The 14,395-nt window shown below is 33.2% G+C and overlaps 1 protein-coding gene across 1 annotated transcript; it reads right to left on the reverse strand.

The window, feature by feature from the left end:
• Nucleotides 1-7,105: 7,105 nt before the first annotated feature.
• Nucleotides 7,106-13,558, reverse strand: LOC149154745 (beta-glucosidase 24-like). The gene is made up of 13 exons (XM_089439887.1): nucleotides 13,357-13,558; nucleotides 12,904-12,970; nucleotides 12,535-12,593; nucleotides 12,321-12,396; nucleotides 12,150-12,230; nucleotides 10,152-10,239; nucleotides 9,805-10,057; nucleotides 9,568-9,683; nucleotides 9,205-9,425; nucleotides 9,048-9,079; nucleotides 8,521-8,623; nucleotides 7,665-7,773; nucleotides 7,106-7,454 (listed from the first exon to the last, which is right to left on the reverse strand). The coding sequence occupies exons 1-13, from the start codon at nucleotides 13,519-13,521 to the stop codon at nucleotides 7,199-7,201; spliced, it is 1,626 nt and encodes a 541-aa protein (XP_089296013.1). The 5' UTR covers nucleotides 13,522-13,558; the 3' UTR covers nucleotides 7,106-7,198.
• Nucleotides 13,559-14,395: the final 837 nt, after the last annotated feature.

The following is a 14,395-nucleotide window of genomic DNA, read 5'->3' on the forward strand; positions in this document are numbered from 1 at the left end:
TTGTTTGAGGTGAAAAAAAAGCCTATTTCTACTGTAAGGAACCTTATGAATCCAATGACGGTGTTTTCAGAAGCATTTGGAGACTTCTAAAGACTGAGATGTTGAAGAGAAGTTTCAGGCAGCCTTGATCCGGATTTAAACAGGAACGCAATAGATTACAGAGATAACCATAAATACAGAGATACAATAACCATAAACACAGAGATGCAGCGAAAATAATGCTTCATTTCATTCATGGAAAATACTGAAATATGCTTACAACCCGAAATGGAAATAAACCAGCTAGGGCGATGGTAGCTTATCTCTGAGAAGAGATGTGCGGCTACATGCCTCTGAACTGTTCCGAACTGTATTACAATGAGGCTCAAAGGCCTATTTATTGTTGAGAAACAATGGAAAACCCTTCACATACCGAAACCTAACCCTAGAAGATGAAACGCCAAATTGTGGGCCCCGTTTGGGTAAATTGGTACATCAATTTCCCGGGGTCGTAACTTTGGCATACGATCTCCGTTCGACGCGTACGATAGCTCGTTAGAAAGATCTATCCGAGTACTACCACTTTGGGAGGTAACAATAGGGCTCGGTCGCCCCAGAATTCCAAAAAAACGTCGTTTAGGGCCTCAAAACGGCTCCGGAAGTTCAAGACCCGAAAAACTGCTAAAAATAGTAAAATGTGCTACAATTAAGGAAACTGAAAATGCTGAGAAAGACAATGGTGGGGGTCCAGGTGGACTTGGCAGGTGGCCACCAATATCCACCTGGATCAAGCCTAGAGCCATCCATGGGAGAAGGCATAGATTGGGGATGCAGTGCTCATTTTGAGCAAATGAACAGTCATTTGTTTATGTCAGATATGTGATGGAGATAGTAGCAGAGGTTTCAAAGACATTTGAAGCATTCTGAAGGAGTTTGTGCCATTAAGAAGCTTAGGGAAGCTTAGTGCACCTACTGAAGGAATCAAGTCCAAGGGAGCCTAGATCTGCCTACACATAGTGGACAGCCATGATAGGGATGTATATGGTTTTTCTAAACCCATAGGTTCAGTTAGTAACCTTTTGGAGTTGAGTGTGGAACTTATAAAAGAATTCAAGCCATAATCCCAAAGATCCAAGTCTAGTTGACTAGAGCTCACAGGAGACATAGCCCACGAGATTGGGGTGAACTCCTTATTAAATTTGTTGTTATGTGTGATGTTTATTTGCTGCCTTATATGTCTGATATATATGTTTAATATCAACTGAAACAAATCAAGTTAAAACACATAAACAAAAGAAAATACATACACCTCTTCAAGCTAAGATTCTGCATAATGTCAAGTTCAAGCAAGGTCTTGTTTTTAATTGAATCTGAGTGTTTACTTTTTATTTCTTTAGGCAGAGTCTGTAGAGGGCCAGGTAGCTTCTAGATCTCATCCTCTCTTTAGAGGTGACATATCCAGTAAATCCCCCTACAGTCAATCTCTGTATTAGAAATAAGAAGTGCACATATTTGCAGATTTAAACTTGGAGTATTTGTGCACTCATTTACATAAATGGAAATGGATACCTTGCACCTTTAAACAAGTACATTCCATTTTCAGATCACTGGGTGAAGGTCCGGCTGTTAGAGGGTGATTTGGTCATTAGAACTTCAACAAAACGACTAAGTGTGTGAGCGAGTGAAAAGGTGCATATGCGAACTTACAAACTTACACTTACATGACTTGATGACGAGATGACTCAAACCATCTAGACACACATGCTCAACATAATTGACTGATGGTGCATGTCCACAAGTGCGACGCTTGTGATTGATTATTGGATGACCGCGACGATGCTTGCGTGACAGTGTATACAACTCCGTGTGTGAGTGCGACAAATGTTTACATAGCGAATCATAGCATGTACACACGAAGCAAAGACTTTCTATACGACCAAAACATGGTCGCAAGTGTGACATTGTTACCAACATGCAAAAGTTGTTAGTTGAACGGTTAAGCAAGGTGGGTGCAAAGACTCACACGAGCTCACGAGTGAACCTGAGTGCATGTAAACATCAAGTAAAAGTCTCAAAGGAGGCTCCGAAATTGGATGCAGGCCAAAAGTTTGGAGGATGTTGCAGCCGCTACAACAGGAAGCAATGAGAAATAAGAAGAGGTTATGGCCAGCAAGGAGAAATATATTTCAAGACAAAAGGAGGAGGATGAATGAGTTTCCATCAATGCCAAACGGGGAGATTGTTGGCAATATTAGCATAGATGTCAAGATTAAGCTTATTGATTAATGTCGATAAATGTTAGATGTCACTAAGCACATTGGTGATAATTTATGTTGAATGGAAAGTGTACATAAATGTTGAATGTTGAATATAAAAGGATGAAAGTGATGTGAAGTGCAAAGGCTATGTTAATCAATGTGAAGGCTAAACAATGAGACAAAAGTTGAAATACATATATTCATTTGAAAAGAAAATCTAGATAATCCAAATCTGATTTGTCTCTTGTAATTATTACTGAATGAGTTGTTAGTTCAACTCTATTTTATATTACAAATAATTTTCATAACTGAAAATGAAAAGACAAGCTTGTGAGCATTTTTGGAAGTCCAAGAGACTATGCTTCATTTCATATTCCTCCAAAGAATACAAACAACCAAGAGGGCTTGCTTATAAAATATACAATGTGGAATGAAATTGGTAATCTTATTTTTGAATGGAAGTGGTTTGCATCAGAGAAAGAATGAGCAGTAGCAAAAGAGAAGAAGAGTGAAAAGAAGAAGCAATTCAACAGAAAACTTGACAACAAAATTGGATATGAGGTAACCAACATTTGTGACTTGAGAAATTTCTGTTCTTTTCTATGTTGCAGCTTGAAAAAGAACATGTTGTAGCATGTTGAGGTAGGAGCCTCCTGTGGGTTGTAGCCTGCAGAAAACTTGTGGGAGTTGGAGCTTCCTTTGAGGTATGAGCCTCTTGTAGGTTGGAACCTACAAAAATCTGATGTAAAAAGGAGTAGCAGCTTGCCTTCACATCACTTTTAGCATAAAGTTCGTGTTGTTCTCCCTTTGAGGTTTCCACTTACATCTGGTGTCTTCATGTGTTTAATTCTTGCATGTTGTGTGAATGCTTGGAATTTTTGGTAAGAAAATTTGCAAACCTCTCTCCTTGAAACCTGCAAAAGGAATTCAATAACTATTGAGCACAAACATAAATCATTAACTGCATAAGAGGAAGATTAAGTTGAGCTTACTGATTCACCCCCCCAAGTAATATCCCATCTTAAATATCACTTCTTCCACTCCCAGAGAGGTCTAATACAAGGATGTCCTTTGTCACCCCTCATGTTCATACTAGCAGTAGAATGTTTAAGTTGGTAACTTTTGGAAGCCAAGCGTAGGGGTGATGTTCAGTGTATCAAGGTAGTTATTAATTTATTTATAACACATTTACTTTTTGTTGATGATATTATGCTTTCAGTAATGGGTCTAGGCAGGATTTGCAGTGCTTGAAAGATGCACTATTCTTTTTTTAAAAGACAACCTGTATGATCATAAATACTCAGAAATTTACTTTGGTTTATGAAGGATTAACACATTTGGAAATTCTCAGGGCGCAAATGCGTTTACCTTTTGAAGCAAAACCAATTAAGGAAAGCCTCAAATATCTGGGATTTCATTTAAAACCCAATTCTTACAAGAAGGAGGACTGGACGTGGCTCCTAGAAAAGGTAGAGAAGCGTATCAAGCACTAAATCATTAAAAGGCTCTTGAGAGAGGGAAGATTGGTCCTGATTAAATTGATGTTGGAGGAAATACATGTTTATTGGATCACTCTCACATGGGTCTCCAAAGGAATCCTACAAGCCATCAAAAAGTTGTGTGGTAGATTCTTATGGGTATAAGATAAAGAGGAGGACATTCTACCATGAGTAGCATGGGAGAAGATAACCTTTCCTAAATCATGGGGAGGGCGGGGGATACTCTTTTCACAAGATTGTTGTTAGCCAAATCAGGATGGAGGCTTCTCTCCATAGAAAATATTTAGACGATAGTGGTGACCCGAAAGTACATTTTCCCTCTTACCATGGATGAATGAGCGAGGAAACCAAACAAAATAGTATTGAATTCTTCAACCATATAGAAAGTGATTGTGGAACCGTTCAAAGTGGTAGGAGTGGGTCTTGCTTGGCATGTCGATAATGGAGAAAAACTTAGAATTGGCATCAACCCTTGAGTTGGCTGCACTGTCAATCATAGATTTCCTCAGGAGATTGTGGCTTTTGTGAATGAACAAGGAATAACCTTCCTAAGTTAGGTGGTGGATGAAGAAATGTCTTCTTTCTGGTCCAAGGGTGGAAAAATGTTGATCAACTTCAATTAAACAAGGATTTTGCAGTGTTATGGCAAGAATATATTTCAGGTCTCCAAAGATCATATATTCAAATTAGAGAGCGTGAAGACTCCCTTCGTTGGGTCTATGCTCCTGTTAGTATTTACTCCCCCAAATTCATGTATAGTTATCTGATTGCCACCCATTTGAAAAATGAACAAATTTGGTGGTGGAAATAAATCTTGAAGTTGGAGTATCCAACAAAATCCAGGCTTTTTCTCTAGTGCTTACTCAAAAACAAAATCTTGACTTGGGATAATCTCCAAAAAGATAGAAACATGGTTTTGGATGGTGCGTGATGTGTAGGAATGAGGAATAATTTTTCATCCACTTGTTCTTATATTGTCCCTTATTGATCATCACCCTAGAGGCCATAAAGTGATTATTGGGATGCAATTTAGAATGGAAAGGACATAGTTTAGAGGAAACATGGGAATTTTTTTGGGATCAGGCTCATGATGAAACTCTCAGGAGCATCCTTCCCTTGCTCTACTGGGGTGTCTGGTTAGCAAGAAATAAGGCTACACTTTGCGACCAAGCTTCAACCCCTGTTCTCATTGCAATAGAGATTGCTGCGATTTATTCCCTCTTTCTTACCAAATAGTTGACTCCAACCCCTCGGGTTATTGCTGAGGAGGAGATAAATTCCCAAATTCCATGTTCATATTTTGATGGAGTGTCAAATGCAAATGATATGTGTGGAGAAGGTTTGATCATTCAGCTTAATCGAAACCATCGCCTGAAATCCAAAGTAGGTATGGGAAGATGCACCAACAACTATGTCAAACTTTTGTCTCTAAAACTTTTGCTATGTTGGGCTCTGGAATTGGATTGTTGGTCTTTGCAAATCTTTGGGGATTCTTTAAATGTCATCAACTAGTTCAATGTTGTTAGATGTGTCAAAACCATATGCTATTGTCTATATTAGAGGAAATTCATTTTTTAAAACAATCTTTTGAGTATATAACTTGATGCCATATTTACAGAGAACGCAAATCCGAAGTGGATCTCCTATCTAAGGAAGGTGTTGGATGGGATCTGGGTATTTGGTAGGTCAACGAACATATAGAGGGGGTTGTCCAGAACTATCAACATCAATCGTTCAACTTTTTATAATTTTTGCATCATACTCTTTATATATTTCTATCAGTGGATGTTGTTATACTCTCTATATCATGACTATATATCAGACAAGATGTAGATGTTTTTTGTTATATCCATACATTTTTTGGTCTCAAACAAATACATTTGATAGTAACTGAAGGCTTCTCTTGCCTCAAGTCGATGTTTATTTTGGCTGTATAACTTTTAGTTCAGAGAGTTGTTTTTCTCTCTTCAAAGAAACCAATTTTTGTTTTTTCCTCTAATTGTTAGTCTTTTATTAATATAATTGTTAATTTTTTATTAATAAATGAAATGTTTTTGCATGTGTATATGTAAGGGATTTTCATTTAGAGAAAAGAAGAAAAAAAACAACTTATATTACGTATCTTTATTAATCATCTAATTTATATAATTATACTAATAAAATAAACAAAAATCATATATTTTGAAATTATGAAAATATAAAAATGCAAAAAACATAATAAAAGAAGAAGCATAATCTTAACCGTACCTATAGTGACATGTTTCTCCATAACTTGAACCAACCATAATGGTAGTGACATATTTATCCATGACGATAAAGAACGTTCACCATACTTATGGTGACATATTTGTGCACAACATAAAGAACAACCACAATTAAGGTGCATATGTTTTTATAGGGAACTTCACTGGTTACGGTGACATACACCTTTTCATTTGTGCATTGGTTATTTAAAAAATTGTGTGGAGGATTGATTTTTGTTTGGGTGATTTGTTGAAATAATTGTTTAAATTATTATATAATATTTGATAACAAACTCTTTCACATCCGTGCAGTGGTTATTTAAAAAATGCCAAAAAATGGATTAAAGCATAAAAGATTGATTATTCATTTATTTTTGGGTGTTTGTTGATGTAATTGTTAAAATTATTTAATGATTATATAATATTTTTTAAGTATGTTATTATTAAATTGTTATAATATATAATTTAAAGTGGTAGTTGATTTTGGAAGTTCCAAAGGTTTTTGAAGATACTGAATTTATTTTTACAAATAAATATTTTTATTCAACTATTTCTAAAATTAGATTTCTTAAAAAAATATTGTCAAATTCCCATGCAAAATTGTAACCTTGGTAGACAAGACCTAATTTAAAGATTTACATATATGAAAACTATTTTTAAAATGAAAAGAAAATGAAATGTATTTATTTTAGTAATATAAAGTATTAATTTAAAAAAAAATTATGTGAAAATAAAAAATAAGATTAAATCTTTGCTTGAAATTGTTTGAGTGCATAAAAGAAATATTGTGAGATTCCAGTGAAAATTTCCTCATCCAACCTAAATTGTAACCTTGGTAGACATGGCCTAATTTAAATATTTACATATATGAAAACTAATTTTGAAATGAAAAGAAAATGGATGTGTTTATTTTGGTAATATAAAATATTGATTAAAAAAAATTGGACAAGTAGGCTAGAATCCGGGTAAAAAAATTTAACGAATCTTGCAAAAGCCGTTTTTAAATCATGTTTTTAATGGTGGAAATTGATTTACCATCATCAAAAACTTTTGGAACACCCAAAATCTTAAAGTTTGACCCCTGTAACTTAGATTTACAAATAAAAAAAATTAATACAAAGTGCCATGTCAGATTCCTTTTCATCCGAAATGTTGTCAATAAAATATTAATTTGAAAATATCATCCATCAAGTTGGTGGATAGAGGCAGACAAAATATCTTAGCTGTATCCATAAAGCAGGCTCTGTATGAACCTCTGGTAGGTGGTGCCGCTGCTCTCCTTTTCCACATTTAGAGAAGAGACGTCCCTGGTTTGGAGGATATCCCTAAACCAATGCGCCGACGCCCTCGGATGTCTTTTCAAATTATCGTGGCGGTCCACATAATTTAAACCGTAGCGATAGTTATAGCCACCCGCCCATTCAAAGTTGTCCAGAAACGACCAAACCAGATACCCTCGTATGTCACCTCCCTCGCTAATCATTTGCAAAAACCAGGCAAACCCTATCACTGTATCAAATTCTTTCACATCCACAGTAAAGAAATAAATAAAATAAATTACAAAATATTGATTTAATTTTTTTTCAACCGAAGAAATCGCAAAAATACAGTTCTGAATATTAGCTTAGCTTAAATAAATTACAGAATATTGATTTAACTTTTTTCCAACTATTGGCTTAGCTTACCTTATAGCTTGAAGCAATTCTGATAAATGATCTGAATGGTACTTCACTCGCCCGAAATCGTTCAATGTTTGTTCCAGCGCAGTTGTGCCATTGTCGTAATCTCCATATCCTTCATATCCATATCCCTGTGGTTAGTAATGCCACAAATTATGCAAGGAACCATTAACATTAATGTGACAAGATTTTTTCCTCCAGTAACATTAATGTGACAAGATTTTTTCCTCAAATTTTTGTAAGGAATATTAAGGTGACTATTTTTTCCCTTAAATTTGAAGTTGTGTAATGAGAATAATAGAAACTTTCTGTAAAAAAAAAAAGGGGAGTGTTTTTGGAAAGGTGCTTTTGAAGTGTGGTTGGTGATGCGATTTATTAAGCACGAAATTTATAAATATTAGTATAGATTTAATGGAGAGGGATCAAATTTTTTTACGTGCAAAATTTTTTATATTGCAAAATACAATGCATTATTTTTCATTGTTTAAATTGTATTTTTGAATGCTAAATAAAGTATATAAGACTAAATAAAAATTTTAACTATAATTTTCTTTTTCTATATATAGATATATATGAAACTAATATTATACATAAATTAGTTAACATAGATGTTCAAATAGTTTATTTAAATCTCTTGTTGAAATACTTTTGAAAAGTATAAGATTTAAACATCTAATTCACAAATTATTAATGCTAATCACTTTATAGAATATTCATTTTTTTTTAAATTATAGAGAACATTATTTTTCTATTTAGAACATAATTTTTATCTTAAAAGGGCACAGAGAGACAGACAAAACTTACACATCCTCTCATACTGGGTTCTAAAATAAACTTCTCTGCTCAATTAACAATAACTTACCACTTTCAGTAATATACATAGTAGGACTGTCATAACGATGTTTTATATAATCTATAACGCCCTTTAAACCAGCCGGATAAGACCTCAAAAAAGGAACACCTTCCTGAACACAGATGTAATTTTTATATAAGTTTCAACGAAATTCATGCTATGTGGTAATTTTCTAAATTCTAAAATATTTCGGAAATTTGACAATATGACACAAAATTAAACAATGGACTTCATTAATAGAGTTCAGGCTTCTGTGATCCATATCAATTTAGAGAGAGATTTTTCAACGAAAATCATATGGAAAATCATTTGTCGACTGTGGTTCATCATCAGGACAAGTTGGTTCATCCCGTTTCGAACTTGTCGTGATGATGAACCACACTTGTTGGTTCGAAACGCGTCGACAAATGATTTTTCATGTGATTTTCGCCGAAAAATCTCTCTCTAAAATGGACTTCATTTTTCACAAATATTTCAAAATTAACATGGTAATCTCCTAATCTAACACATAAAAATATCTTAAATATTAAATTTACCTCTGTTCCAATGAATACTCCGTTGAATTCAACTGAAACACCGGTGTAAATAGTCACCAGATAAAGGAAAAATGAGATTGAAAATATTTAATGAAGAAAATAAATGTATAATAGATCTTAATGAGCTGTTTCGTGAATGGATGGCCTGCAATCTTACGCGAGAGAATAGCACGGGCATCGAGATAGTAATCCGTATGGCGAGGATTTGGTTGGTGAGGACTGTTGACTGTGAAATATGTGGTGTAGTAGTTTAAACCAATAAAATCGAATGACCCTACCAACTCCTTGGCCTCTTGACTGGTAAACCGTGGTAAGCGTTCTCCAACTAGGCTCCTCATAGACTCGGGGTACTTCCCAGATGTCAATGGATCCATAAACCTTTCGGCAATCCAGAAACAAACAAAGAATACAATTATTTTTAATACAAAGTAAATAGTAGAGAACAAATTCTGTATCTAGTTACATACATACCATCCTATTCTAAAGTCAATTGCTCTCTGGGATCTAGTTACATACATACCATCCTATTCTAAAGTCAATTGCTCTCTGGGTAGCCATTTCATCAACCAAAGATTTCGAGAATGGCACCATCCAATTTCCTGCAAGTGATATACCTATGGAACCTTTCTGCTTTCCCTGCAATTTATTTTCAATATTCATACATTCAATTTCTACCAAATATGTGTATCTTCTAGTTGAAAACCCGTTATAACCTTCTAAAAGAGATGAAATTTTAGACATGACCTATTTTCAGTACCTGGTATTTAGTCCTATATATTTTTACAGCCATGCTATGTGCAAGAAGCATATTGTGTGCTACAATATAAGGCTCTGTTGCAGAATTGCCACATGTACAGTTTCCAAAACCAGGGGAACAGTGCCCAGGCGCCAAAACCCCAGCATCGTAGCCACAATATGCGAAAGTATACGGTTCGTTTACTGTGACCCAATCCTTGACACGATCTCCAAAAGCTCGAAAACATTCTTCAGCAAAAAATCCGAAATCCTCCCTAAAAGAGAAAGAAAAATCATTTATACAAAGCTAATATGCCTGTGTTTCCATGTTTGGAAGCTCTAGAATATCACATGATGAGTGAATCTTACACCACTTTTTTGCTGAGGAAACCTCCGTACTCATTTTCCAGAGTTTCTGGTAAGTCCCAATGATAGATAGTAACAAAAGGTCTTATCCCTGCAGTACAAAGAGTCATTAGGTATATCCACTTTACATACATGGAAACCATATACACTTATGAATAAATATTCAAGTCCAAATAAAGTAAATATAGAAATAAAAGTATTATATTGTTAATCCATTTAAAAATATTTATGCTTCAAATCATTTGTAAAAAATGTATAAATGATTTGATTGCTGTGATGTATATAAAGAGATAAAAAAAATTATTATTTAATTTATGTTTTTATTTAATTATTTGAAACTTATATTTGGCACTTGGATTGTATAGACTATATAGTTAAATTTACAACTCTAACCAATGTATTTTAAATAAAATTGTCCAAAAAAATACATGAAAAGGAGTCAAAATGTAGAATAGTAAGACTAGACATTAAAATATTTTATTTATAAACCATGTTCACATTACTTTTGTTTTTTGCTATTAATATATTTTAAGCACGTCTTAATATAACTCTGAAAATTTTATTTATAACCCACATGGAATTATTATTATTTTAAAATATGATATTAATTTTATATTAAAAATTGAGTGAATTGTACATATTCATTTTATTTCTTTTATTACCAAGTAATCTATCTATCTACATACATACATACATACATATATATATATAAACAAAATATTTTTTCTAAATGAAAGGGTGTTACTTAAAATACATTTTTCAATGTATAAATGGGTTCAAAGGTTGTTATTTAAAATATATTTTTCAATCTATAAACGAGCACTAGAATTCTACAAATTAAATAACTTACACTCAATTTTTTAAAAATCTCTTCAATTTTTTTTTGTTAAAATTAACGATGGAAAAATGACCTTAAAAAAATCATTTAAAAAACTCTTCAGCACTAGAGTTCTACAATTTAAACAACTTACACTCAAAATTTTAAAAATCTCTACAAATTTTCTGTTAAACTTAACCATGAAAAGTATCCTTAAAAAAATTATTTAGTCTATTAGTTAGACTAAACAACTATATATAAAAAAAAATTTCCTATATACACAAAAAAATTTGATATTGAAATAAATTACTTAACATAGATATTCAAATAGTTTATATAAGTTATACATTTACACTTTTAAGAAGTATAAAAAGTATGTATTTTCCTCACTATAAAAAGTGAAAATATAAGATATTTTTTTAATTATGAAATGATATATAATTAAGTTTTTTTATATAAATTGTGAAATATTTTATTTATGTGGGTGAAATATTTTTATCAAATTTCCTTTTTTTTTTTCCAAACAAAAAAATTAACTTTTTATAATCATAATAAAAAGTTACCTATACATGCGAGCATCATAATACCTGCTGGAAGGCTATTCTACCTTCCTTTAATTGAGTGTTATGGGTCATTCTGAGGGTAAAGCCTCCTCTAAAGAGGAAAACAGCTCCCTTCCTCAGCGTTATAAAAAAGAGTCAACAGTATAATGTTTATGGTAACAAAAACATTTACTGACATCTTTCCCCGGGTTTCCTCTATCGAAGAAAACAACCCAAGACCAAAAAGAATGCACAACACTATCATAAAAGACTAGAACAGATTTCAATAAGCAGATTTTCCAACTATAAACAAAAAAAACCTTAGAATGACCAGCTCTACTATATATATAAGCATGCAAACCACACATAAGAGACTGGTCCTTATCTCATTTCCTCAGTCCATAACAAAAATTAAATATTTTTATACCATTTTCTTTATATTAATTATTAATTAAAACCATATATATTTTTCATTATTATTATAATACAATATTTTTTATTTAAAAACAAATAAAAATAAATAAATAAATGGTTCATCGGCTGCCTCTTAAAATTCAAAGATATCCAAAGCATCTCTTTTATCTGAATTGTGAGGAGACTAGAGAGCCACATACGTTGGGATAGTAAATAATTTTCTAATACCATTTATGAGGAGCTCGTTTATGAGATTATTGTAGTAAGCGATTCCCTTTGGATTAACCCCTCCGTGTCGTGGCGAGCCCTCTGTAAAAGAATCACTGAAGCTAAATTAAATGGAAAAGCCAAAATTTGCTATCGACTATTCACATATATTGTTATGTATGAAGGCCTTACTGGGGTATATGCGCGACCATGAAATAGAAAAGCGATACACGTCCATTCCCATATACTTGAGCAGCTGAACATCTTCCTGTAGATATCCAACAAATAATCTAAATCCCATCAATGGTCACGAAAAATAGAATCTAAATCGCATCAACGGTCACAAAAAATAATAATGTATAATGATACTGTGCATCTGCTTGTTCCGGTAATTAATGAGTTCTACCTTATAACGGTGGTATTGGTCCACTGCAACATCCCCATTCTCTCCATTGGCGATTTTACCTGTATCAACACGTTGTTTTATTTAAATTAAATCAGCATATATTTATTTTAAAACTGATCTAACATAAGTCTAAGTCTAGAGAGATTGAAAATATTTTATCATTAAAATTTCAATTTTGACCAAAGACAAAGAGATTCAATTTCTTTTTAGGGTGTCAATATTTTTAAGATGAAAATTTCAATTTTAATGACAGTCAAACATCCTTACCCATCATACTAAATTAAACTGTAAAATACACCTTTCAACTTGATAAAAAAGCATTAACATTAGCTTTAGCTTTCCTAATGTATGTGCAAGTTGAAAGTTAACCTGGAATATGGGAGAATATATCCCAAATGCTGGCACCTTTCCCATCCTCGCGAGCAGCTCCTTCTACCTGTAAAAGAAATAAGATTTTCTAAAGAAGAATAACACAGAGCTCTGCTACATAATGTAATTTCACTAGACTAAATCATTTCGTTAAATATAAGCTTTATCTAGAAAATTGTATCTGATAAAAAAATCTGTTTGGAGAAATGGTAATGTTTGATTTCTCTAGTTAAAGTTTTACTTATTCTTAAAAATATTGAGTTTGAAAATTTATTGAAATCGTAATATTACAGTGGTTAAAGATGTGTGAAGTATTAATCAGCAATAGTTTCTCATTTATTGATTTGCAATATTCTCACTCATAAATTCAATACTGACTCAACTGTGAAAATCTCCATGCACAAAAACATTAGCATTCTGATATGCATGAAAACATGTTGTAAAAGGAATCACCTGATAAGCAGATGATCCGGCACCGAACTTAAAATCTTTTGGAAACATACTTCTATCTATTCTCACAGAAGACAATCCTGCTACTTTAACTTCTCCAATGACCAGAAGAATGAAGACACATAGTGAAAGCTGCAGAGAGATGCAGAATGTTATAATTCCTGCCATTTTCTTTAAGTGGTAGCTTTGCGTTTGGCTGAAGGCCGATGCTCGATAGGTTATAAATGTCTCGTGAAAAGCTATAAGATCACATTTTGTGGCCACCAGCCCACCAGCAAAGCTTCGATGCGAAGCCTACCCAGCTCTGCCCGACTTTTTATGGCAACACTGTCCACATATATCCCAGCCTCCCAGCCCTGCCCCACATTTAATGGCAACACTGTCGACATAAATCGCAACAGAACGACCTTTTTGAAAATGACGGAGTACCAGGCGTTCACACTTTTTACTGTTGTTATTTGATGGAACAACCAACGGTTGTTGCCATCGGGTTGGCGCTGTCTTGGGAAGTGAAACTCGTTTCGATCGAGAAATCTTACGTCGATTAAAGACAAGTCATCTAATATAATGATTATGTCAATTGTAAATATGATTGATTATGGACTAAAATAGTTATTTGGATAAGTTTGTTTATTTTAGAATAGGTTTTTTTATAATTTTAATCTTATTATTAATGATTATCAAGTTGATTGTAAAAATTTAAATTCAATCGAATATGTTAAAATATTTTTAATAATATTTAGAGATCAATATTAATGTTTTATTTTTAAGTTAGTTATGTGTTTCAATTAATTGATCTCAAATTAAGTAACTAAAGAAAATGCTATATCAACACATATCATATTGGACATGTGGTATTAATAAGTACTATAACAAAAACTATTTATAAGTTGAGAATTTTCATAGTCCTGAGGCTGTGGTCCAACCACTATGTGTGGAGGTTTGGTCCCCACAAGTCTCGCGATCCAATCCTAGACAAGACTATGTATGCATGAGAGCTACTCTAGGCACAATTTATTCAGTGGAATTTCCATGGTAAAAT

This window comes from Pinus tabuliformis, chromosome 9 (genome assembly GCF_031772625.1).
Source record: "Pinus tabuliformis cultivar Carrire ecotype Pingquan chromosome 9, CPIR1, whole genome shotgun sequence".
Taxonomy (NCBI): domain Eukaryota; kingdom Viridiplantae; phylum Streptophyta; class Pinopsida; order Pinales; family Pinaceae; genus Pinus; species Pinus tabuliformis.

Excerpts from the sequence above, each read along its gene's own strand:
- LOC149154745 (XM_089439887.1), bottom strand. The coding sequence starts at position 13,521 with ATGGCAGGAATTATAACATTCTGCATCTCTCTGCAGCTTTCACTATGT. Across the intron at positions 12,397-12,534 it reads ACCAATACCACCGTTATAAG|GAAGATGTTCAGCTGCTCAA; the intron begins GTAGAACTCATT and ends GGATATCTACAG. Across the intron at positions 8,624-9,047 it reads GAGTATTCATTGGAACAGAG|GAAGGTGTTCCTTTTTTGAG; the intron begins GTAAATTTAATA and ends ATCTGTGTTCAG.